General features: G+C 39.6%; 3 protein-coding genes across 3 annotated transcripts; 1 reads left to right on the top strand and 2 right to left on the bottom strand.

Moving 5' to 3' along the window:
• Window positions 1-207: 207 nt before the first annotated feature.
• On the top strand, window positions 208-1,707 carry emc6 (ER membrane protein complex subunit 6). Its single transcript, XM_063488292.1, has 2 exons — window positions 208-417; window positions 1,080-1,707. The coding sequence occupies exon 2, from the start codon at window positions 1,113-1,115 to the stop codon at window positions 1,443-1,445; it is 333 nt and encodes a 110-aa protein (XP_063344362.1). The 5' UTR covers window positions 208-417; window positions 1,080-1,112; the 3' UTR covers window positions 1,446-1,707.
• A 530-nt stretch (window positions 1,708-2,237) lies between these two features.
• p2rx5 (purinergic receptor P2X, ligand-gated ion channel, 5) lies at window positions 2,238-9,384 on the bottom strand. The gene is made up of 12 exons (XM_063488289.1): window positions 9,254-9,384; window positions 8,659-8,809; window positions 8,359-8,430; window positions 8,190-8,265; window positions 7,866-7,950; window positions 7,605-7,685; window positions 5,353-5,494; window positions 3,394-3,527; window positions 3,215-3,308; window positions 3,053-3,118; window positions 2,799-2,887; window positions 2,238-2,710 (listed from the first exon to the last, which is right to left on the bottom strand). The coding sequence occupies exons 1-12, from the start codon at window positions 9,382-9,384 to the stop codon at window positions 2,452-2,454; spliced, it is 1,380 nt and encodes a 459-aa protein (XP_063344359.1). The 3' UTR covers window positions 2,238-2,451.
• Window positions 9,385-11,774: 2,390 nt separating this feature from the next.
• On the bottom strand, window positions 11,775-13,516 carry LOC134637777 (polyubiquitin-B). The gene is made up of 2 exons (XM_063488291.1): window positions 13,427-13,516; window positions 11,775-12,701 (listed from the first exon to the last, which is right to left on the bottom strand). The coding sequence occupies exon 2, from the start codon at window positions 12,691-12,693 to the stop codon at window positions 12,004-12,006; it is 690 nt and encodes a 229-aa protein (XP_063344361.1). The 5' UTR covers window positions 12,694-12,701; window positions 13,427-13,516; the 3' UTR covers window positions 11,775-12,003.
• Between the last annotated feature and the right edge of the window lie 9,156 nt (window positions 13,517-22,672).

The raw sequence follows: 22,672 nt of genomic DNA, 5'->3' as shown, positions 1-22,672 counted from the left end.
CTACTTAGATGGAATTTGCCGTTATAAAACTGCTGTTTTAGCCAAAAATGTGAAATAACGAATTTACATTTTGATGTAACATAGTGTCTCCTTCAATACAAATTCAAAGGTAGCTTCCCTGCTTAAACGTTATTCAGGGTAGATTAATTTCCTACTGTTTCACTGTCAAGGAATGCACCAAATCGGCTCCTCCTGAGGCTGACTACCGCATTACCACAATGCACTGCGCAGGAGCGTGGCTGACTTTCGTATAGGAGTGCCATCCAAACGAGAATGAATGCACTTTTTCTTTTTGGCGACAGCAGCTGACTTTTCCTGTAACTGCTTTAGATTCAGGTTTACAAAGTAAATCTTGCATATTATGTTCTTGTGACCGCGTCGTGAGGAGTCGACAGGAAGTCCCTACGTTAATCTCCGGTGAGAGCCTGTCACCGTCAGCGGGTAGCTGGGAGAGCTAGCACTGCTAGAATTAGCACTGGTAGAAATGTTAAAATAGTTCAGCTGACGTGCAGTTTAGCCTCCAATAGTCTGACTCTGCCTTGTGTAGTTTGAAAACTGATGTCTGTGTCGTACATTTTTACATTTTATGTCAAAACGAGGCTTTGAATCACCTTGTGCTAAGCGAACCCGACTTGCTTTCTTTGTCACGCACAGTAGAGGGCTTTAAAGTGTCCAGATTTGTAGTTTTATGTTGATTTCACAGTGTCATGATGATCGGTAGTGCTAGAAATTAGTTTTTATTTTAATCTTTCTTTTTAAATATAATAACCTTCATTACCAGCAGTAAGATGGCCCTTAAATTATTCCTGGTGAAAATTGTCTGTCAATTGATTTTTAAAGTAAAACCGATCGGTCTCTAATGTTTTAAATTAGCTATTTTAGTTTTATTTCTATTTGGTGTTAATTCTATAAAGTATCACGAGTCAGGATTTTCAGGATTTGAAATCATTAGTCTTACTATTCATCATGTTATTTGGATTTTGATTATTTATGAATTAAAAACCTCATTGTGCGAGGTACATAAAATCATAGTAGGTACTGTTGCTCTAACATTGTTGCCTTAATCTCTGATGTTACAGCAGCACCTTCTGTGGTAGCCGACCAGAGCCAAGATGGCTGGAGTTGGGGCCAAGCGTGAGGGACCACAGTTCATCAGTGAAGTGGCAGTGAGAGGCAACGCGGCAGTGCTGGATTACTGCCGCACCTCTGTGTCTGCACTCTCGGGAGCAACAGCCGGTATCCTTGGCCTGACAGGACTGTATGGCTTCATCTTTTATTTCCTATCATCCTTTCTCCTCTCGCTGCTGCTTATTCTCAAGGCCGGACGGCGGTGGAACAAATTCTTCAAATCACGGCGCCTGCTCTTCACCGGAGGCCTTGTCGGAGGCCTCTTCACATATGTCCTGTTCTGGACTTTCTTGTACGGGATGGTGCATGTATACTAGAACATCTACTCGAAATAACTCAGAAATATTTGTCTAATGCTCTGTAATTCTTTAGGTTTGTCTGCCCTGCTGTTGTAGATAGGCTGTTAATGAAAGGCTTTCATTGTGAACTGGTGATATGTTGAATGATGAGTTAAGAGAATTAACTGTCCTTTTCTTTCCTCCATATTTACCAGAGAATGAACTCTAACATGTACTTAGAGAACTATAGTTATAATGTAGGTTTACAGATCAAATCCTCACAAGTTAAACCAAGTCAGAAAATAGCAAATGTAATTACTGACTGGATTAAAGATCTCTCTAGAAGTTTTTTGGATCACTTTTTCTTCACTGGGGAGTGTCACTAATAATAATAAAATTATGATGACAAAAATGTGTTTCCAATGACAAAGAACATTCAATAAACAGAAACAGGAACAGCAAACAATAAAGGGAGACTCTGCATTTCAGTTTCCATTCATTACACAGAAAATATGTCCACTTGGACTCGTAGTGCATGTCAGACTGTATTCAGTGTCGCCAGTGAATACTGTGTAAAAGCTTCATATCAAAGCCATGATCAGTACAGTTAACTGAACGTACAGCAGAAAGCAGCAACAGTGTTTGTGCATTTTAACAACACAATACATGTGTCGAGCTGTAAAAACACAATTAAGACCACACATTTTCTTATGAATTGCTTCTAAGTGCAGTTTTTAAAAACTTTCATGCCTACTTTTTTACTTTTATTACTATATATTGTAATTACTGTCACTGCTAATTGCCAGTTGAGTGTTAATGAATCTGTTTTGAATCCTGACCCTGCTACTTTCTTTGATGTCCTGACCTCATGCACTTTGCACAACATTTACATTCCCCTGGATCAACACATCTTCAGTCAGGGCATCATTCATGCCAGTGACCGTGCTAGCAGTTGTGCCGGCAGGTAAGACGTGAACGTCAGTCCCACCTTCGGGTTCTGCTTCATGCAGGAAAACAAACAGGTGACCTTGCTCTGCCTGCAGACCTAATTGTGAGCCATGAAAGTGATATGATGCTTCGTCTCGGTGCTTTGCGGTGGAGCAGAGTATCGCTGTCCCGTGTTACGTGGAATTGTGGGACCCCTTTTCTCCGTAGGTGGCTGGCTCTCTGCAGAAGATCCTGCAGTGGGTTCAGTTTCTCCTGGTTTTTTGATGGAATTTGTAGCCCCTTTCTCTGCCCCTGGTCTTCTGGACCTCTTTTCCCGATGGCCTGCTTTCTCATCTTTAACTTTGGTCCTCTCTTTCCTGTTGCACACAGCATGAGAGAGATGTGCCAAAGTGAGGAGCAAGATTTGGAAAATGGCAAAGTTTGTGCAAATACATGAAGTCCTACTTGAAGTTGATGATTTCAAATTTCCTCTCTCGGTAGAAGGAGCTTGTGTTCATCATGTACAATAATATCATATCACAGGCAAAGGCTCCCTAAAAGAGAAAAATAAACAAATGAACTGGAACAGGACAAAATATTACTTTTCTTGGTGGGGATTACACATCATCCACTGTCCTGTAATATGACAGTTTTCAAACTTAGCACCGTGGTAATTGCACAGCAATCATCCACACAGAATATTCTAATAAATTACTCACTGCACCGAGGAGAGCAATGCCTGAGCCAATGGCAATTACTGTGGGGACAATATTGAATTTCCCCGCCTGTAAAAAAATAACAAGAAACTCACTATAAATCGCTCACCAGAATAATGTGCTTTACTTTAGAAAAAAACAAAACTGCTAATATCTCCACTGTACCTGACCATTGATCATTATATCAAAGCGAATCCCATACACTTTATACAACGTGCGATAGGTTTCACCATTTTGATCCTTATAGTATCTGGCATATCTGTAGGAAAAATAGTTAACAGAAGATGTAAAGGCTGAAAACGGGTTGGACACAGTGAGCAGAGTGGAGGTGGTGGGTACCATACCTGAAGTTGTATCCTGATGTAATTGAGTTGTTCAAATTAATGTCCAAACGGGTGAAGCTGTACTGTGGATTACACAGAGAATAGTCTTTATCCAGGTCACAGTTCCACTCAATGAGAATGCCAACAGAACCACCCTGGTGGACACAAAGGGTGAATATTAATAGCAGATCAGCTGATACACCACAAACCATACCGTACAGAGTGCTTTACAAAAAGTAAAACTTTTTAAACGCAGCATACCACAACCACAGAAGACATACGCAGATAAAATCAAGTTTCACAATGCTTTTGCATTAAAATACTTATTTTGAACATCTGATTTCATCTGGGATGTAATTCAGTAGCTGAGGTGCCCCAACCTTTCTCCCTCAAAACCTCAGACTGAAGTTGCTTGTAATGGGTAACACAGATGTAATTTGGGACCAGCCAATGCGGAGCATCAAACCTAATAGAGGAATATCTTACTTAAACACATTTCCAGAAACTCAGTTTTTCATAACTCTAAACAGAAACTGAAAATGATTAAATACTACTGAAAACTCAGCACGTCCATCCATCCATTTTCTTCCAGCTGAGAAAATAACATCTAATGATGAAGACGAAAAGATGTGTGTAAAAGCTTCACGACAACCGTGTATGTGGATCTGACGAGTTCAAAAATGATCCCGCTGTTAGTAGCGTACCAGAGGCTGGTTTTTAATACACAGCTTTACTGTATTTGCATTGCAGAGAGATTCAAAAGTTTGTGGGATATTTGCAGATTTTCTTCCAAATCATTAAAGAAATCAGCTTTTTTGTGCAAGCAGACCATCTCCCTATAAATCAGTCAACTGATTTGAGTTTGTGTGTCCAAGCACAAAGAGACAAACTTGTCATACAGAATCTTCACTGTACTTTGTCTTCTTCTAACATTTTATACATAATCTGCTCAAGAAATCTAAACAAGTGATGGCAAGCTACTGGAACATACTTTTTTTCTAATCACTTTCAAAATGTTTAATCTTAGTAAATGCATTTGTTACTGCAATCAGTGCCAGATTTCTATTATAGTTTGTTAGCAAATGACTGTGAGGAAGTCAGGAACCAAAATCACCCCCACACATACTCTTAATTGGCACATTTTTCTCTTCACGAAGGAAGGGAGCATGAAATCAGTTCCGTTTGTTTGTTTGTCTGTCTGTGTGTTTGTTAGCTGTTTAGTGTTCAGAGTTTGTCAAGATATCATTTTCAAATTTCATGTGATGTTAGATACCAATAACAACTCAAGCTGATTCAATTTTGGTGAAAATCAGGTTAAAGTCAAATCAAAGTACCACCAAATGTAAAAATCAGTTTAAAAATTTTTTCAAACTTCACAACAATATACTACACCCTGGGGGACATCAGTACCTAGCATTTGACACTGACATTCACTGTTTGCCTTGAAAAAAAATGCAATCATAATGAGTATTATATCATATGATAGAATAACGCAAAGAGCTGTACAACACACTTTTTATTTTTTCAATACAACGACGTCACCATGATGATGTAAAGTTTTGCAAAACCACATGAATGTGTCTTAAAATCTCAGTTTTACAGCTTATAGAAGCCAAAGATACCAGCCAGTACTGCTCCAGTAATATAGGCAAAGACCATAAAATACACTATTTTAGTATGTAATGCTTAAAAGGTCATAGGTCAAAGGTCCAGGTGACATGAACTAGGATCATCTCCAAACTTTAAATCAATATATTAGTCACTTGGGGACATAAGAACTTTTTTTGTTTGAGCTCTTTTTTCAATACAACGCTTGATGACTTCAAAAGGACACAAAATGATCGATATACTACACTAATATACTCCACTAGATTTTCATATCAACAATACTGACATCAACATAAAACATTAAAGTTTTAGTATAGCCCTTGCCCTTCAGGGGGATTTGCTTTCTTTGAGTGCTGTTGTTTGATATTGTACCTTAACAGCCATTTCCTGGAAGTCATGTCCAGCGCTGCTGACGAGATCTCTGAGGCAAAAGATGGGGCAGTAAGGATGGTTCTCTTTGTCATAGAAACATCTCTTCAGGTAGCTGTCATCAGAAGTTTCAAGGACATTGGCTCTAGAAGTACAGCAGACAGCAGATGTGGGGGAAATTATATCAGAAACTCATGTTTTCACTCAATGAAATGACACAAATCATTTACTTAAGTGAAAAGACGAAAGTTTGAGTTATCAGGGTTTTGTAGCTGTGCGCTTTCTGTGTAGTTTGTATATTTTCCATGTGCCGGTGGCTTTTCTTCTTACAGATCAAAGGCATGCATGTTGGGTTATTTGGTCATTCTGAGTGGGTGCAGGCGTGGATGTGAGAATGTGTGCTCTGTTTCTCTGTGTTTGCCCTGTGATGGACTGGACCTTTTCAGAGTGTACCCTGCCTATGACAGCTGACATTAGCTGCTAGTTGGATAAGCGTTTAAGAAAACTGACCACCAGTTGCGATACTTCAGTTTTAAGGATAACACTGACAGTTTGACTGAAAACTTGAATCTCTGAAAATATGAATTTTTAGAATATATATTAGTCTTTGGTATTTCTTCCTTTTGCTTTAGTGACAGTTTGTTCAGCCAAAGACCCAACCCCTGGTCTTCTTTACATTCAAATATTGGTCCGGGCCCATAATTTTGCAGCAGTTTGAATCCTTCAGATGCAAATCAGAGGGTGGGCTATGTCTCTGAACAGGACGGGGCTACTGGGTGAGCGTAAAGGTCCTTTATTATAGATATCCATGTCCAGGGTAGAAAACAACCCTAGACTTCACATCCAGAAGAAGGTGTAAGCCAATGCGTGTAGGTGTATTTTTTAATGTAGGTTGGCAACTAAAGAAGGTCCTTTATTACTTGTATAAACTACTGTGAGTGCCAGGACCTGGATTTTTATGCCAATTTTGGTTCAGTTTTTTTCTTTTTATCACTCTTCCTCCTGTTGGTTTTCTTATACTCTGTCACTGCCATCCCACTGGGTGGTCCTCTCAGTAAATAGGACTTTTTTCCATTATCTACATTTTATTTTAAATATGACTTTTGCTGACTGAAGTCACTTGGTCTTTATTGATGTGTTTTTTTGGTCTGTTTTTGTTTTGTTTTTTTCCTGCAGTGAACAAAACTGGATGTATTGATCTTCTACAGCCACTTTTGGACACTCTGTTCGTGCTTTGCATCCATTTCCCGGTGTTGTAGAGCTCTGGGCCCGTAGAAGCCTTCAGACTCACAATGACCCAGTCAAAGCTCCTTGTTGCTAAGAATAACAGTCTGACTTGTGACACTTTTGCTTAGTTATGATGCAATATGTGTCCTCCAAATCAACCTGGTCTAGTCTGCTTCAGTGGAAGGAAACAGCTCAAAAAATGTTACTTTTTGCACAAAGATGCTAACACAGTCGGTGCCACAGTTTTGCTAGAAATAGGGCAGAATCTCAGATTTGTCTTCCTTTATTATATGATTATAAATGTTTACAACATTTTTAAAAACATAGAGCAGCCTTTTAATGTGATCTCATACCACTTTGACTTTGTCTTAACCTTGGTGCTCACATACACACATATGCATCTGTATAACACGCGCACTCACTTCAGAGTTTCCCTGTCTGGACTCCAACTTGACTAAGCTTTCCTCAGTGTACACTACAAAAGTATGTGTATGCAACATGTATATGTCAGTTAAACCACAGCATTATACCCCCTAGCTTCAAGCAACAAAAAAATGTAACTGGATACAGGACACTGTAAGATGTGTAGTGTTGCCGGCCATTTCAAGTAACTTCCATTCAGACGAAAGCACTACCTCATTAATCACAGGCATGCCAAGATTAGTGGGGGAACATGAGAGATGTATCCGTAATTATAGTAAGATCTTGACAGATGAATTAGCTGTGGCTGGGTCATCTCTGTGCATTATTGCAGGACTCGTGCACGGAACAGCGGAGAGGGTAGCTCGCTGGGCTAGCCCATTCTGATCAGACACCTGTCCAGGGCAAGGCTTGCTGTCAAGGACGTCTCAGATGACTGTTTCACTGTCTCACTGAGTGCAATGCACAGAATGGTATAAATAGAAGGCTCTCTGCACCCTAAAGCTATTTAAAGCAGCCACTGGAGCATGCATATCCCTCCACTCTATGCCCCAATCCCTGGAAGCCATAGGCACACCAGCAATCAGCAGCCACTTATAGCTACTTACTTGGAGAACTCAAACTTGGGGAACCTGATGAAATTCTTGATGTAGATGGTGAAGTTTTCTGCGTCACTCAGTAAGGGCTCTCTGGAAATGAAAGAGACACGCAGCTGTGTGAAAAAGAAAAGGGAGGCGACAGGCTATGCCAGTAATAAATAGAACCTGTGAAATATCTGGGTCTGTGTGAGGGATCAGAGCAAGTGTTAATGCAGCAGCAGCTCAAAATGGCAAATTTCCAAAGTTCTGCGAGGAATTATGAATGCTCACGCGGGTCTCTTGTTGTATTCAACAGGACACCAGGCATGAATCTCGCAGGTCCCGGTGCTGTTTAAACACAAGCCAGTCTTGATTCCTAACAGAGAGAGAGCAAAGAGTTGGCAGGCTGTGTGGTGGATCTGAACGAGAACTTCCAAAATGAAAAGACACAGAGAGACATAATGAAACGTGTAATATTAAAGAGTGGCGGTATCAGGACAATATTTTGTATCGTTTCATTACACAGGTCATAAATCAGAAAATGGAAAAAGTGAGGATAAATCCAAACAAACAATCTGATTTTTACATGACTACAGTGAAGTGAACACCCCTCACCATGACCTGCTGTTACAGGCTCCCCCTCTATGCAGTCATCATCAGTTTCACATCGTCCATCTGGCACCTTGGAACTCTGTTAGAGGCACGATAAAAATTGTGTTTTTGGGGGTTTTTTTACAATGACTTTTCTGCTTTCAGAAAATGCTAATGTCCTCACAATACGCACCTCAGCACAGAATCCCAGCCTCTGATTGGGGGTCTCTATGTAATTTGTTACTACAAAGAACACCTGCTCGCCCTGCAAAATAAAATTAAGTACTGGCAGTGAGATGAAGAAGCAAAAGGTTAAACAAATTAGTGCCCCCAAGAAGCTCAATATTGTTGAATCCGCCGAGACAGACATTGAGACTAATGATACAAGGCAGCACAAACATTCAGTAACCTCATAATATGTCTTGGCAGGAGCATAATTAGCGAGTGCTCCAGCATCAGTGTTGCTATCCTGCAAACTAAAAGATAGACTCACATTTGGGGGTATGACATAGTCCTCGGCACTCCACAGGTAAGGCCCCGTCTCAGAAGTGTTGGTCAGAGTGACGCCTTTAAGCTTGGTGATGACTGAGCTCTGGATGGCCTCTTCTTTCTCCTGGTACCCCTTCTTCACCACAAACACCCACCTGGGACATTCAGCACAACTTCATGACGTGTTCAATGTAGTCCTAGTCTACATTGCAGAGTTCTGTTATTATTACTATTATAATAACAGTTTTAGAAATATCTAGTGTTTTAGAAATATCTTGCATATGCATAAGGAGTATAACACTTGAAAATACCATGAATTAAAGAATAAAAAACGACAAATCCACTGTTAATAGCAGGCTTGATTTTATAACCACCCCATGCAGGCTCTTAAAAATGTCACCCTACAGTTTGTCCTCACTTTATTAACCAGATAACCCACATGGGAGTATTAGTAGGAAAGGCCCATACTGCGCTACCACTTTAACACAAAGTAAAAACCTTTCCACAAGCCCCACTATTTTTAACTTTGTTAGTCACTCTCCCTTTTATTATTCCATAAAGGAAACACTCGAGTTGGGGGGGCATGCAGTTCACCTCACCCAATAATGTATCCCAGCACTGCCAGCTGATAGAGCCGAAATAATATTCCGATTCTTCTGTTTTCTGCAATGACATATTTCTCCGTTTTGTAGTTGAGAAGAGAAAAGAAGAAGCCCCCCCAGCCAGCCATTCCTCCCCGCACGGTGGAGCCGAATGAGAAGGCAGCTCGCAGTCCCCCAGCTGATATATACAGCTGCTTCTCTTGTCATGCAGCGGGCAAACCCACTGAGACAGGGGCTGCAAAACACCGACTCAGTTCCTTGTAGAAGAGCGACGCAGGGAAAGTTTATGTTGTTGGTTGGTTTGATTACACACTTACTTTGACTTACATGAGCTGTGTGCAGCAGCACCTTTGCTGATAATTCACTTCTGTGCAAATACGGCGACTAGTTGTACTTTTCCAACAGTGTTTTCCAACACTGTCATGAGCGTTTACAAGTATATTAAAATTATTTTTGTAACTGTTACATTTAAAAAAAAAAGAAAAAAAGAAAAATGTGTCTGGAGACTATAATGCACGTGGAAGTAAGGTGGGCGGAGCTAAAAGCACACTTCACCCAATAAGTTACTATAGTAACTTAAGGGTATACCCTTGAGTTTCAGCAGTTCTTCCTGAAAAAAGCAAATGTCATAGAAAAACTTATTTACCAGAATTTATAGAATTTATGTTGCAATGAATGGCCAGTCAAAAAAAAAGTCTATAACTGGAAAGAGAATGAAGACAACATATTCATTGTTGAGAAATGCTGCAGAAAGGTTGAGGAAGCTGCAGCGGAGCGCCTTCGCTAACAGACTCATTCAGCTCCGCTGGCACAAGGACAGATACAGGAAATCTTTAACACCACATGTCATCATGCGCTAAAATACAATACATCTGGTTGGCATCTACTAGATATTATTTTATATCAGTTGCCTATTGTTGTCATTGGTTGTGATGGTCATCATTTCAACTTCTGTAACAAGAGAATTCCCAAATATGGGATAAATAAAGTATTTCTCATCTCATCTAAGACTTGTTTGTATGGTTTTCATAAACACATGCTCCTTCTGACTCTAAAACTTGAAACACTTCTGGCATGCTTCCTTTATGCATTTTCATTTTGCTGAAATAAGTAAGGTGTTTTCCTTAAAAACAAAGAATGACGGCATCTGTTGCTCGTAAAACAACACATATCAATTATCATCAGTGGGCCTTCGTATATGTTTCATTTACCCGTGCCTGTTTTTTTGCATTTGATATTTTCATAATTGTCCCACCAAACCATTGTGAAAAGTATAGTTAAAAGTGTTCTTCTCTTCTTTCGCCCTGAGGATGTAATTTTCCACTTCACCTTCACCAATCCGTCTTATATGAGCTTGGGATCCGAGATGCTGTTATTCTATTCAGTTTTTTTTCTTTGCTTGCAAAGTTTTCAATTCATATTCGAAGACTGAAGATGTTTATTGAAATTAGTTATCAGAGCTGCAACCCGTTTCACTACAGGATCATCTTTCATGCCCGAAGATCACAACCAGTTCATCTTATTTTTTAACCTTATCTCTTGTTGAAATTACATTACCCAGGTTCTGAATCCCACCCCATCTTTACTTCTGAAAAGCTAAACCTGTGGATAGGGCTCATTTTATGTTTTATTTTTATTTTGTGCCAGGTTTTTACTTCCTTGTCCCAGTGTTTCTGCACCATGTAGCAGGCATAAAATGGAAATGGGCATATATTTCAAAATACATTAAAAAACTCTCACATTGTTTGCTATAGTGTATTTGAAATTATTTTCCCAATCAGTGCATTGTGTTTTATTTACATTTGACATTGACGTATAACCTCTTCCAATACAATATCATCACAACAACATTGCACTGAAAAAGTTTGAACAATGGCAATTGTCTAAAAATCAAATCAAGGTTGTTCTGTATATTAATTAAAAATGAATTATAAAACTCAACGAATTTTACTATTTGTTCCTATCCTGACTTCTTTGAAATGTGTCATGTCTGCAAATATTTTTTCTTTGACTTCCATGGTATTAGAGCAGCTAATTTCAAGGTGTAGAACCTAATACTAAGCATTTTAATGCATCTTTTCCCACCAACATCTGCTTCAGGGCAAATATTTGTAGTGGTAAGTTATACCAACCAAAACTTAATGCACGCTCTCACCTTAGGGTCTCAATTTCAGTAAACGGTGTTCGGTAACATTTCTGGGACTGGATTTCACTGGAGCCTGTGGGCCTGAGACTTCATGTAACCAGAATAAAGATTGAATTGATTGGAGAACTTCCAGTAAGCCACTGACATCTAGTGGATTCCTGTGACATTTCATGCTTCAGGATGGACTCCCATTACATGATGCAACACTGAACAGCGTCATCTTGCCACCGTGTGACCTGTCATATAAAAGCACAGTTTCTGTTCCAGAATTTCAGTAAACCTGGTAAATAACACTTTTTACTTAACTAGTCTGAAGAGAATAAAACAAGTGTGCTCCACTTACAAAGGATGTAAAACAACAAAGACTAATGATTAAAGAGCATGGGCAGAATCTGAGTTTATTCAAATTTTTATTAAGCCATCAAAAACCCAACTTAACATAACACAAGTCGATTAATATACAGCATAAGATGATTTATCATGCAAGTGCATTTTAGTAAGGCTGTATATGAATTTAAATGAAAGGAAACTACCCTAGAATTTAATGTAATCTTTTATTCAGTTAGGTTCTGTTGCAAAGTAAATAAAAACATTGAATCATTTATTTGCCACCCCTGAGACGCAGGACAAGGTGGAGGGTGGACTCCTTCTGGATGTTGTAGTCAGAGAGGGTGCGACCATCTTCCAGCTGCTTGCCAGCAAAGATCAGCCTCTGCTGGTCGGGGGGAATGCCTTCCTTATCCTGGATTTTGGCCTTGACGTTCTCGATGGTATCACTGGGCTCAACCTCCAGGGTGATGGTCTTGCCAGTGAGGGTCTTCACGAAGATCTGCATGCCACCCCTGAGACGCAGGACAAGGTGGAGGGTGGACTCCTTCTGGATGTTGTAGTCGGAGAGGGTGCGGCCATCTTCCAGCTGCTTGCCAGCAAAGATCAGCCTCTGCTGGTCAGGGGGAATGCCTTCCTTGTCCTGGATTTTGGCCTTGACGTTCTCAATGGTGTCACTTGGCTCAACCTCCAGGGTGATGGTCTTGCCAGTGAGGGTCTTCACGAAGATCTGCATGCCACCCCTGAGACGCAGGACAAGGTGGAGGGTGGACTCCTTTTGGATGTTGTAGTCAGAGAGGGTGCGGCCATCTTCCAGCTGCTTGCCAGCAAAGATCAGCCTCTGCTGGTCGGGGGGAATGCCTTCCTTATCCTGGATTTTGGCCTTGACATTCTCAATGGTGTCACTGGGCTCAACCTCGAGAGTGATGGTCTTACCAGTGAGGGTTTTCACAAAGATCTGCATGTTTTCTCCTGTGAAAAAGAGATTATTACTAATATTAAAACATAAGGCTTCCCCCCCCCCCCCCCCCCCCCCCCCCCACACACACACACACACACACACACACACACACACACACACACACACACACAACTTCATATGCCAGATATAACTTAAAGATATTTGATCAGCATGCTGTGAAATAGTATTTGTAAAATACTGGGCAATTATTTCTTCCTTGTAGAAACGCACACTAAAATTGGCTTATGCATACGTTTTCCTTATACACCATCAGTTGGTATGCTAGTTATCCTTGCAGCATGCGCGATAAACAGGACTGAGTCATACACCAGTTTTCTAACATACTGGTAGGAAACTGGTGTTTCGCGTAACAGCGCCATTTTAACATAAGCTATTGTTGTTTGCCTCCTTTTTGTCCAGCTGACTTTACACCCTAAATGGACGGTAGCCATCTTTATTAGTTAATGTTAGCAAACGTTTTTTTACGGCATAATTCAAAGATAGCGTCTTGATTCTTACGTAACATAACGACATATTCGTTTTAGAATTGGTATATCCGTTGCTAAACAAGTTACATCTTTACAGTCACTCTTTACATAGCCGATGGTAGGTAACACGTTAAAAAAAAAAAACTAAATAAAGAACATTTAAAATATGTTTCACAGGTCAGCGGGAAAGCAGGAGATGTCAGAAATGTAACAAATAACGCTTATAAAAAACGCATAGTCATACTTACGCTTGACTTCACTAGCGTTTCCTTCCTTTCCTTACACAGACACCACCCTCTAACTGCAGTTGTCAAGGGGAACAGGAGTTTTATACTGGAGAACTGATATTCATCCGCAAATGAAACTAGATCCCTGTTCTAGCAGTTTTTAATATATTAGTATTGTCCAATGTTTTCTTTTGGTAGGTGAACTTTACATTACATTACATTACATTACATTACAGTACACTGGCTTTTGTATGTTTGCTTGTTTCAAACTGTAGTAAATGAATTATTTTTCAGCCCCAATAAAATGAATGACTTTTAAAAATATAATTTATAACTTTATTGTTGTATTGATCCTAAATTATGTTTATCCTGTGTTAATGTTAAACTATGTATACCTATATGTGCCTTGCCTCAGTGGTAATAGTAATAATATGTAGCATGATTAATACAACTACTGCACATGTGCATTTTAAATGATAAACCTAGGTGAACCACGTGAACTGATGTATGATGATGCTATGATTAATCTCAATTATATATCACCAAACAATAGTCCCCTCAAAGTCCTTTAAGACCATACAATTACAGAGCGAAAATCCCAACAACCAGATGACCCCAGAACCAGGCTCAGAGAGGGGCAGCTATGTACTGAGACAGGTTGGGGGTTACAATAGGGAAGCAGGACAAAAGACACTCTGTAAACAAGAGTCAAAGATGAATAATTATTAAGCATTAAATGCAAAGTGGTATATAAACACAGAGAGAAGAGAGGTGAATGAAGAAGGAATCCTCAGTGCATCATGGGAAGCCTCCAGCAGCCTAGGCCTGCAGCATAACTAAGGGGGGTTCAGGTTCTCCTGATCCTGTCCTACTTTTTAATTTATATATAAACGACCTTTGTGATGTGTTGAAAATGTTACATTTTGCTTTGTTTGCAGACGACACAAATTGTTTATCAATCTGGAGAAAACTTGAAAGAATTGGGGAAAGTTATGGTTATTGAAATGAAAAAACTAAAAAAAAAATGGTTTGATGTAAAGAAGTTATCGCTGAATTTGGCAAAAACAAAGTTTATGATAGTTGGAAATTGTGTAAAGGAGGAAGAGGTAGTATTATCTAGATGGAATATTGATTGAAAGAGTTACAGAATTCCATTTTCTGGGTGTAATAGGGGATGACAAGTTAAGATGGAAATCTCATATTGAACATGTTGAAAAAAAAGATGGCCAAAAAGATTTACATCCTGAGTAACATTAGATATATATTAGATTACGAGGCAATGCACATATTTTTACCCTATCTGAGTTATTGTGTCGAAGTGTGGGAGAATACATATGTGACTAATATAAATCCATTAACCTTTTTAAAATATGCTTTAGTTCACATTTTAATCCAGTAAGTCAGTAATCAACATATAAACATCATCTGTGCAAAGATTTATGCTTCTGAAGTGAAACAGTAGAAAATGACTGCACTTTTAATAAATACATATTCTGGCATGCCGCAGTTTGTCCAATTTTGGCACACTTCGGACACCATATCTGCTGCCATACAGCAGAATTAATCACCAGCGGCCTTCTATTATCACACTAAACCTTAAAGAAGACTAAATCCTGCATCGGAGTAAGTAGTTTGGATCTCTCCCATATGTTTCATCAGATATTAATAAGTCTCAGAAATGTGCCATCTAAGCTAATCTCCCTGGTAACACTCCTAGCCTGTGCATTGTGGGCTTCCTCCCATCTGTAGGGTTGCAGCGAGACCTAATGCCTGCTTCACCTTTACACCCCTTATCATAAAACTGAGTGACTTCATTTCTAATTTTTGCAAACATAAACTGAGCACAAAAAGTGAGACAGTTTGTGTTTGGTCTTTTTTTTTTTCTTTGTTGTAACTATGCTTCTTGGCAATAAATCTTATACTGCTGGAAAGCCTGTTTATTTCCCCTTAAATGGTGCCATATTTGTAAAGGTTGAGCAGCAAGGTTGAGTATGTGAGTTGTGGTCATGAAAAGGTATGGGCCTCAGTAACATGTGGAAGAACCATACACAGCCACAACAGCCTGGCACCCCCTCCTCATGCTGTTCAACAGCTTGGTCACTCACTGCAATTCAGCCAGTGTGTGGCCAAGGTTGCATTGGTCACTGTTGTTAAGTGGAGTTGATATCAGCCATCAACATGTGTATCCTTGTTTTGTTTGTTACATTTTTGGAAAAACCAAACTGCAGGTACAGAGAGTGTTTCAACAACAGTATGTCATTGATATCTATGATAGACTACTTATTTCAAGACCAAACCAAGTTCCCAAAGGATATACTAAAAGATATTCTGTAGATAACATCCAAGATGTTGGGCCTGAATACCCCCATTACGAAGTTTTACCAGAGTATTACACTCAAGCTTGTATCGTGTTCTGACTTTCACAAGTTCATTTTTAGATCAGATTTATCCTCAAGCGTGTCTTTTTTGGAAATCCAAATATGGTCACCCTAGTTGAATGTCATCAGAGTGAACCAAATTCGATGACGTCAAAAAAGTCAGAACACAGAACAACCAATAAAAATATTGACTTTGATCTCTGCAATCCCATAAATATAAGTACACAGTTCAAATTCAATTCAATTCAATTTTATTTATATAGCGCCAAATCACAACAACAGTCGCCTCAAGGCGCTTTATATTGTACAGTAGATCGTACAATAATAGATACAGAGAAAAACCGAACAATCGTAAGACCCCCTATGAGCAAGCACTTTGGCGACAGTGGGAAGGAAAAACTCCCTTTTAACAGGAAGAAACCTCCGGCAGAACCAGTCTCAGGGAGGGGCGGCCATCTGCTGCAACCTGTTGGGGTGACTGAAGGAAAACAGGATAAGACATGCTGTGGAAGAGAGACAGAGATTAATAACAGGTATGATTCAATGCAGAGAGGTCTATTAACACATAGTGAGTGAGAAAGGTGACTGGAAAGGAAAAACCCAATCCCCTGGCAGCCTACGTCTATTGCAGCATAACTAAGGGAGGATTCAGGGTCACCTGGTCCAGCCCCAACTATGTGCTTTACCAAAAAGGAAAGTTTTAAGACTAATCTTAAAAGTAGAGATAGTGTCTGTCTCCCGAATCCAAACTGGAAGCTGGTTCCACAGAAGAGGGGCCTGAAAATTGAAGGCTCTCCCTCCCATTCTACTTTTAAATACTCTAGGAACAACAAGTAAGCCTGCAGTGCGAGAACGAAGTGCTCTAATAGGGTGATATGGTACTACAAGGTCATTAAGATAAGATGGGGCCTGATTATTTAAGACCTTGTATGTGAGGAGCAGGATTTTGAATTCAGTTCGCAGCGTTCATCACAGCACTAAGTAGTGATTAGTCCACATTTGCTCTGTGTTTTTAAACAGTTTGCTAAAGAGATTTCAAATCTTTTTCAAGGCGATTTTAAAAGTTTGAAACCAGTCAGCTAAAGTTTGACAGCTGTACCGACCAGTTTCCTCCAGTCTATTGTATCAGACTGTTTTCATCTGTGAAAAATGGATAGAGGAGACAGATCAGAAACGATGTTGGTGTAGCACAAAAGGATGTTGGTGTAGGGGTAGCGCTCGATGAGCTGGTTTTGGCACTGCTGCAACGGGAAGATTTTCAAGCAATTCACCCGATGCTCTGCTGGCTTCAAATCGATCTGTTGCGCGGTCTAGTTGTTAATCAACTGCCACAACATGAGGAGGCGGTTGATGTTCCGGTAGGAGGCATCGAAAGAAATCCACCTCAGGAAATAGAAGGACCCTGGGACAATAATAGAGCAGGAGACTTTGAATTAAACCCGGCTGAGCAAGCAGAAGATCCAATTATTGAGGAAATGAGGTGGTGGGAAGATGAGGGATCTGAGAGTGACACTGAAAGTGTCCCTGAAAGTGGTCATGATAGTCACACGGATGATAGTGACACGGATGACAGTGACACTGATGACGATGGAGACAATGGCCAGCATGTTCCTGTGTTATTGACCCCCAGCCCAGTACCAGGAGGTTCAAGGAGGAGACGAAGGGAGGAGGAGGATGAAGAAGAAGAAGATGGGAGAGCTAGAAAACAATTTAAACACTGAATTTTGAGCTGAGCTGGACACTCAGTGTTGCAGCCATCTTCCAAAGCTACATGTGTCCCATATTGTTTCTTTCTACAGAGGAGCTTGCGTCCAATAAAAGTAGCAGGAACAAACCCAGTAAACAAATAAGAAGAAAAAAGTGAAAAACTGCAAAGCAGAAAAGGAGGAAACAGAGACTCAAAGAAAGGATGATAAATAACAGAAAGAAAAGAAGGAAATGTCATGGCTGTGTGAAGGCAGGCAGGAACCCAAGAGCAGGACTCACGGAGGCAAATGCGAACTCAAAACACCCGGCTTTATTGTGAGATTGCAGACTGAACAGAAAACTAACTAAACTGGGAAAGCAAATAAACTAACAGGCAGGAAACCGGACAAACACAACACAGAGTAGAATGAGGGACGACGCGACGACGAGCAAGGGAAGATGCAGACACAAAATACAAGAGGTGAACAGGACTGAGAGGAAACAGCTGTGAGACACGGCTGACACTGATTATACAGACAAGACAAGGAGAGCACAAAACTGAACACACTGACATAAGACACAGACCTTCAAAATAAAACAGGAAATGCACAGACTGGACTCAGAGACACGGTAACAGATAGTGAACAGAGGGAACACATGGGCAGAAACTAAACAGAGGGAACACAGAACCAAAACCCTAAAAACTAAAAAGTTTAAACCCGAACACATAATCAGAATGAACTAGAACACAAGATCATAATAATGATGAACACAAAACGCTGGGTGAAATGACCCAGGACCATGACAGAAAAATGAAAGATGAGAGAAGAAATTCATGACCAGATAGGCAGCAAACAAGTCAGATCATGCAGCAATCTGTCAGACACCACCTCAGACAATGATGAAGATCCAGATGACCATGTGTCAGCGCCATCTACATCAGCATCAGCTGGACACTGGAAGCAAAAATGAAAGGATAATGAAGAGGAAGATGGAAAAGACAGAAAACAATTCAAACACTGAATTTTGTTGATGGACAATCAGCCTTACACCTTCCAAGCCCAGTGTCCTACATGTAACATGCTCAGAGACTGAATCTCGGCTGGCCCCTTCTGACCCACTGACTTAGTTTCCTGCCACCAGGGACCTGTTTACCGGACTTCCCCTATACCACCTGTGGATATTTGTTCAACCTGTGACCCAGTAGGATTTGCATACAAGTGGAATGCAACATGAGTGTTTCATACCACTGGTACCTTGTTAGATGGTGATGATTGTGGTCTTACTGATCGCAGTCATGGAGGGAGCGGTCCTATCGGTTGGCTCCCAGATTAGGAAGGCGGGGTTGGGGCCTTCCTATTATCATCATGCTAACGTGATTAATATGGTTAGTCTGTCTTCCTGCCCTCAACCCTGATTGGTCTTGCCAGATAGCTGTCCCACCCTGAGCATGGTTCTGTGGAGGTTTCTTCCTGTTTAAAGCCAGGTTATCCTTCCGGCTCTCACCAAATGCTGGTGATGATTGTGGTCTTACTGGTCCCAGTCATGGAGGGAGTGGTCCTATTGGTTGGCTCCCACATTAGGGAGGCGGGGTTGGGGCCTCCCTATCACCATTATGCTATCGTAATTAAACAATAAATAGTATTTACAACACCACCATCTTCAGATAGAAAAACACATATTGCTATCAGTTGTTGATTGGCCTTCCCACAGCCTGGACCTCAACATTAGTGAATAGTGGGGATCATCTTGACAGCGAAGGGAACAAAAGGCAGCCAACATCCAAAGAAGAGCTTTGAATGTCCTTCAAGAAGCCTGAAGAACTATTCCTGAAGACTACTTTCGTTAAATTAAAAAAAAGAAAAAAAGAAAAAATTAAAGCAAAGGTAATTACCAGTTTGGGTGTTGTAGTCCTTTAATAATCAAGGGAAAAAGTTGTAAATCCACAATTTTAAAAAAAAATGCTTTTATTATAAATAATCCTGGTGTGGATTAGTTACTTACACATCAAACCAATGTTTTACAGGCAGAAGAGTGCTCATCTGAGTTTTTACAAACCCAGAGTGAAGTTCACACAAGTACAGCTTTCCTCACCTGATCAGTACGCCACTGAAGCAGACCCACTCTGCTCTGTCTTTAAAGATTCACCATGAGAAATTGGCATTTCTTGCTCCAACTGTCCACAATATGAAAGTCACAGGAAAAACAGAGACATGTCTTTTTGTTGTTTGTTTGTTTTTTAGCCCACTGTGGTGTCACTTAAAATCCCTGTGTTTGAACAGTACACTTCAATTCTGCTTTAACAGCAATCCTTGATGTGCAGGGAAACATCACGGTTAGCAAGCTCACAGCGCGAGTCTTCTTTCTCTGGTCCACATGTGTAATATTTATGTTTTTGTCCATCGAGCCACTCCATAGAGCTTCACCGCAAGTAATATTCAATTGCAGCAGAGAATGCAGCAAAGCCTCCACATCCCAGAACACCAGCCTTCAGACCAGCTGCAAAACAGAAAAATAAACATGTGGACAAGCTGCATACATTTGCTGTAATGCAAACTATTAGTTAATAAAGTAAGTTACATACCAGGAAAGCCAATAGCTCCTCCAGTCACACAACCACTGTACACAGCGTTCTTCCAGTCAGATTTGCCTCTATGCTGTAAATGAAAAACAGGTACAAAAAAGACAGTTATTTACATAGTGTACTGCAGGGATAGTAAATCTGTACTTGAGTAGATGTACTATGTTAAATTCCAGCTATGTTCCTATCCACAGATAGAACCTCTGGGCATGCCCCAGCACCTCACACAGAAAGTGTTTTGTTTTTCATTTGCATGGCAGGAGGTAGTAATGGCAGATAATAAATTAATGTTGGAGAGAGCATTCATTAATCAGCATATATCTGTAACAGTATCCTCATATAAATTACCATCACTTTGTTTAGCACCTTCTAACGATTTGTTGACATATCCTTTAGCCACTTCTGCAAACAACCTGTGCCTGACTTTATCATAATACATTACATGGTGACAATTGAACAAAGCATATAATTACTAAACCGGGTAGCAGTGGGAATGTGAGCATGATTTTGGAAGAAATCATAGAATTCTAGGGAAAAAAAGGGGGAGGGGGGATGTTTAGCAGCTGTTTTTGTCTCTCTCTCCAGCTGTGTCCATTTGTTGGTGACAAATGTTGCTGGATAGCGATGTGGACATAAGCATACCTAACTGAGTGTGTGAGGTAACATTTCCAGCAGTGCTTGCAGTTGTAAAAATACTATATGCACTGCTAGATGAATATTATGACTGTTACTGTTTTAGGAGTAATAGATTATTATTTTTTACTCCTGTTTTTTGTTTCCAGATTAAAACTAAATTTAGAAAATGTTGGTTGGGAATATATTATCACGTTGAGGCTTAATATCTATGTTAACCTCCATCCCCCTTAAAAAAAAAATCTAAATGCTCTCATTTTGTCTGTCTATGCTTTAAGAACTGCAATAGAGTATAATATTTTAACTAAAATTCTTGAAACTTAAAATATTGCTTCATTTTGTCATCTCCATGATTCTGCCATCACTGGAATTTATTCTGTTTATACCATGTCTTTAAATCATTCACAATATCAATAGTGTCTCCCATCCAGAGCAACATTTGGAAATTTGACATTTCAAATCTAGACATGCTGCTCCCTCTGGTGCTAACTGCACTACATTCAGCCACAGACCTTTACTGAGTTTACAGAAAATGCTGCACTGATGAAGAACTGTGATCTATATCCTACTATGTAAACAAAGTAACACAAAGTAACACAATGCCCTTTCAAATAAATATGCTAACAGTAGACTAAGCTTTCATTTTTCTTTCATTAACTTAACTATAAATTAGCATAAATAAATATCAGAGGCCTAATTAACCTGTTAAGCCCCAAAGGGCTTTCTGAGCTTCCTGCTCAAAAATGACATGCGTCAAATAAATGGAGTATTTCTCTGCAATTACAAACTCTGTGTAAACAATTGTGGTATCAAAATAAGGTTAACACTTGTGATATTTCATCAGAGGTGTAAATATTACAGCAGATGTTACTGTGTGAAAGTTACTGAGGCTGGAAAGTAAGTAGATCTTTTCCCTCGCCTAATTTATTTATTTTTTAGCATATTACACAAGAGAGCGCTATGAATTATGCATAATGTTAAACACACAAATAGTTTGTTTATAAAATCGAAATGATTAAAACCAGTAGATATAGTGAAATTACAGACATTTTTAATTATGTTTAGGGCAAAAAATAGAACATTGCCTCTTAAGTTACAAAGATTGTTCGCATTGTGTTCAGAAAATGGGGACAGTAGAAAGAAGTTTTATTTTAAGCATCAGCTTGCTCTGACCACACAAAGGCAAATGTGTCCAACAGTTAAAGGAATAAGAATGTGGAATTCTCTCCATGATAATCTTAGGGGTTGTACAAATATACATATCAATTTAAAATGTGCTATAAGAATACAATGATAAATTAATATGAAGAAGATGAAAATGTTCCTACTTGCATTGTTATAGATAGCGGGCAGGTGTTAATAAGAATTTATTCTTCTTCTTTATCCTTTTCATGCATGGATACAGCGTTATTTTAATTGAAAGGAAGGTTTGTGTGTAGGAAAATAATTACTGTTGTACCATGTGTGAAACAAAATAAAAATGAATGAATGAATGAATTATAAGGCTTATTAAAAAAGAGAGTTTTAAGCCTAATCCTAAGATTAGAGAGGGTGTCAGTCTCCCAAATCCAAACTGGCAGCTGGTTCAACAGGGACCTGAAAGCTGAAGGCTTTGCCTCCCATTCTACTTGTAAATATCCTAGAAAATGTAAGCAAGCAGGCAGTCTGAGAGTGAAATGCTTTATTTGGTGATAAGATACCATGAGGTCTTTAAGACAAGATTATTTAAGACCTTGATGGACAAGTATGCTGGACACTTTGTTTATGGGGTTCACAACTGTTTGTGAAGCTCTATAAAATACTGACTGTTGTTTTGGGATAAACCTATTTGTGTTTTTAATTTACATATTTCAAAATATTATTACTATATTTAATAGCATAGTAAAATCGAAAGTACCCCGTGGCTGAGTGTGTCACATTGTCTCTTAGAGGTATTCGCCCCCACTCACTCACTCACACACACTCTGGTCCTATTTACATTTCAGTATC

Source organism: Pelmatolapia mariae, linkage group LG10_11 (genome assembly GCF_036321145.2).
Source record: "Pelmatolapia mariae isolate MD_Pm_ZW linkage group LG10_11, Pm_UMD_F_2, whole genome shotgun sequence".
NCBI classification, from domain to species: Eukaryota; Metazoa; Chordata; class Actinopteri; order Cichliformes; family Cichlidae; genus Pelmatolapia; species Pelmatolapia mariae.
This window is presented reverse-complemented; position numbering and strand designations above follow the sequence as displayed.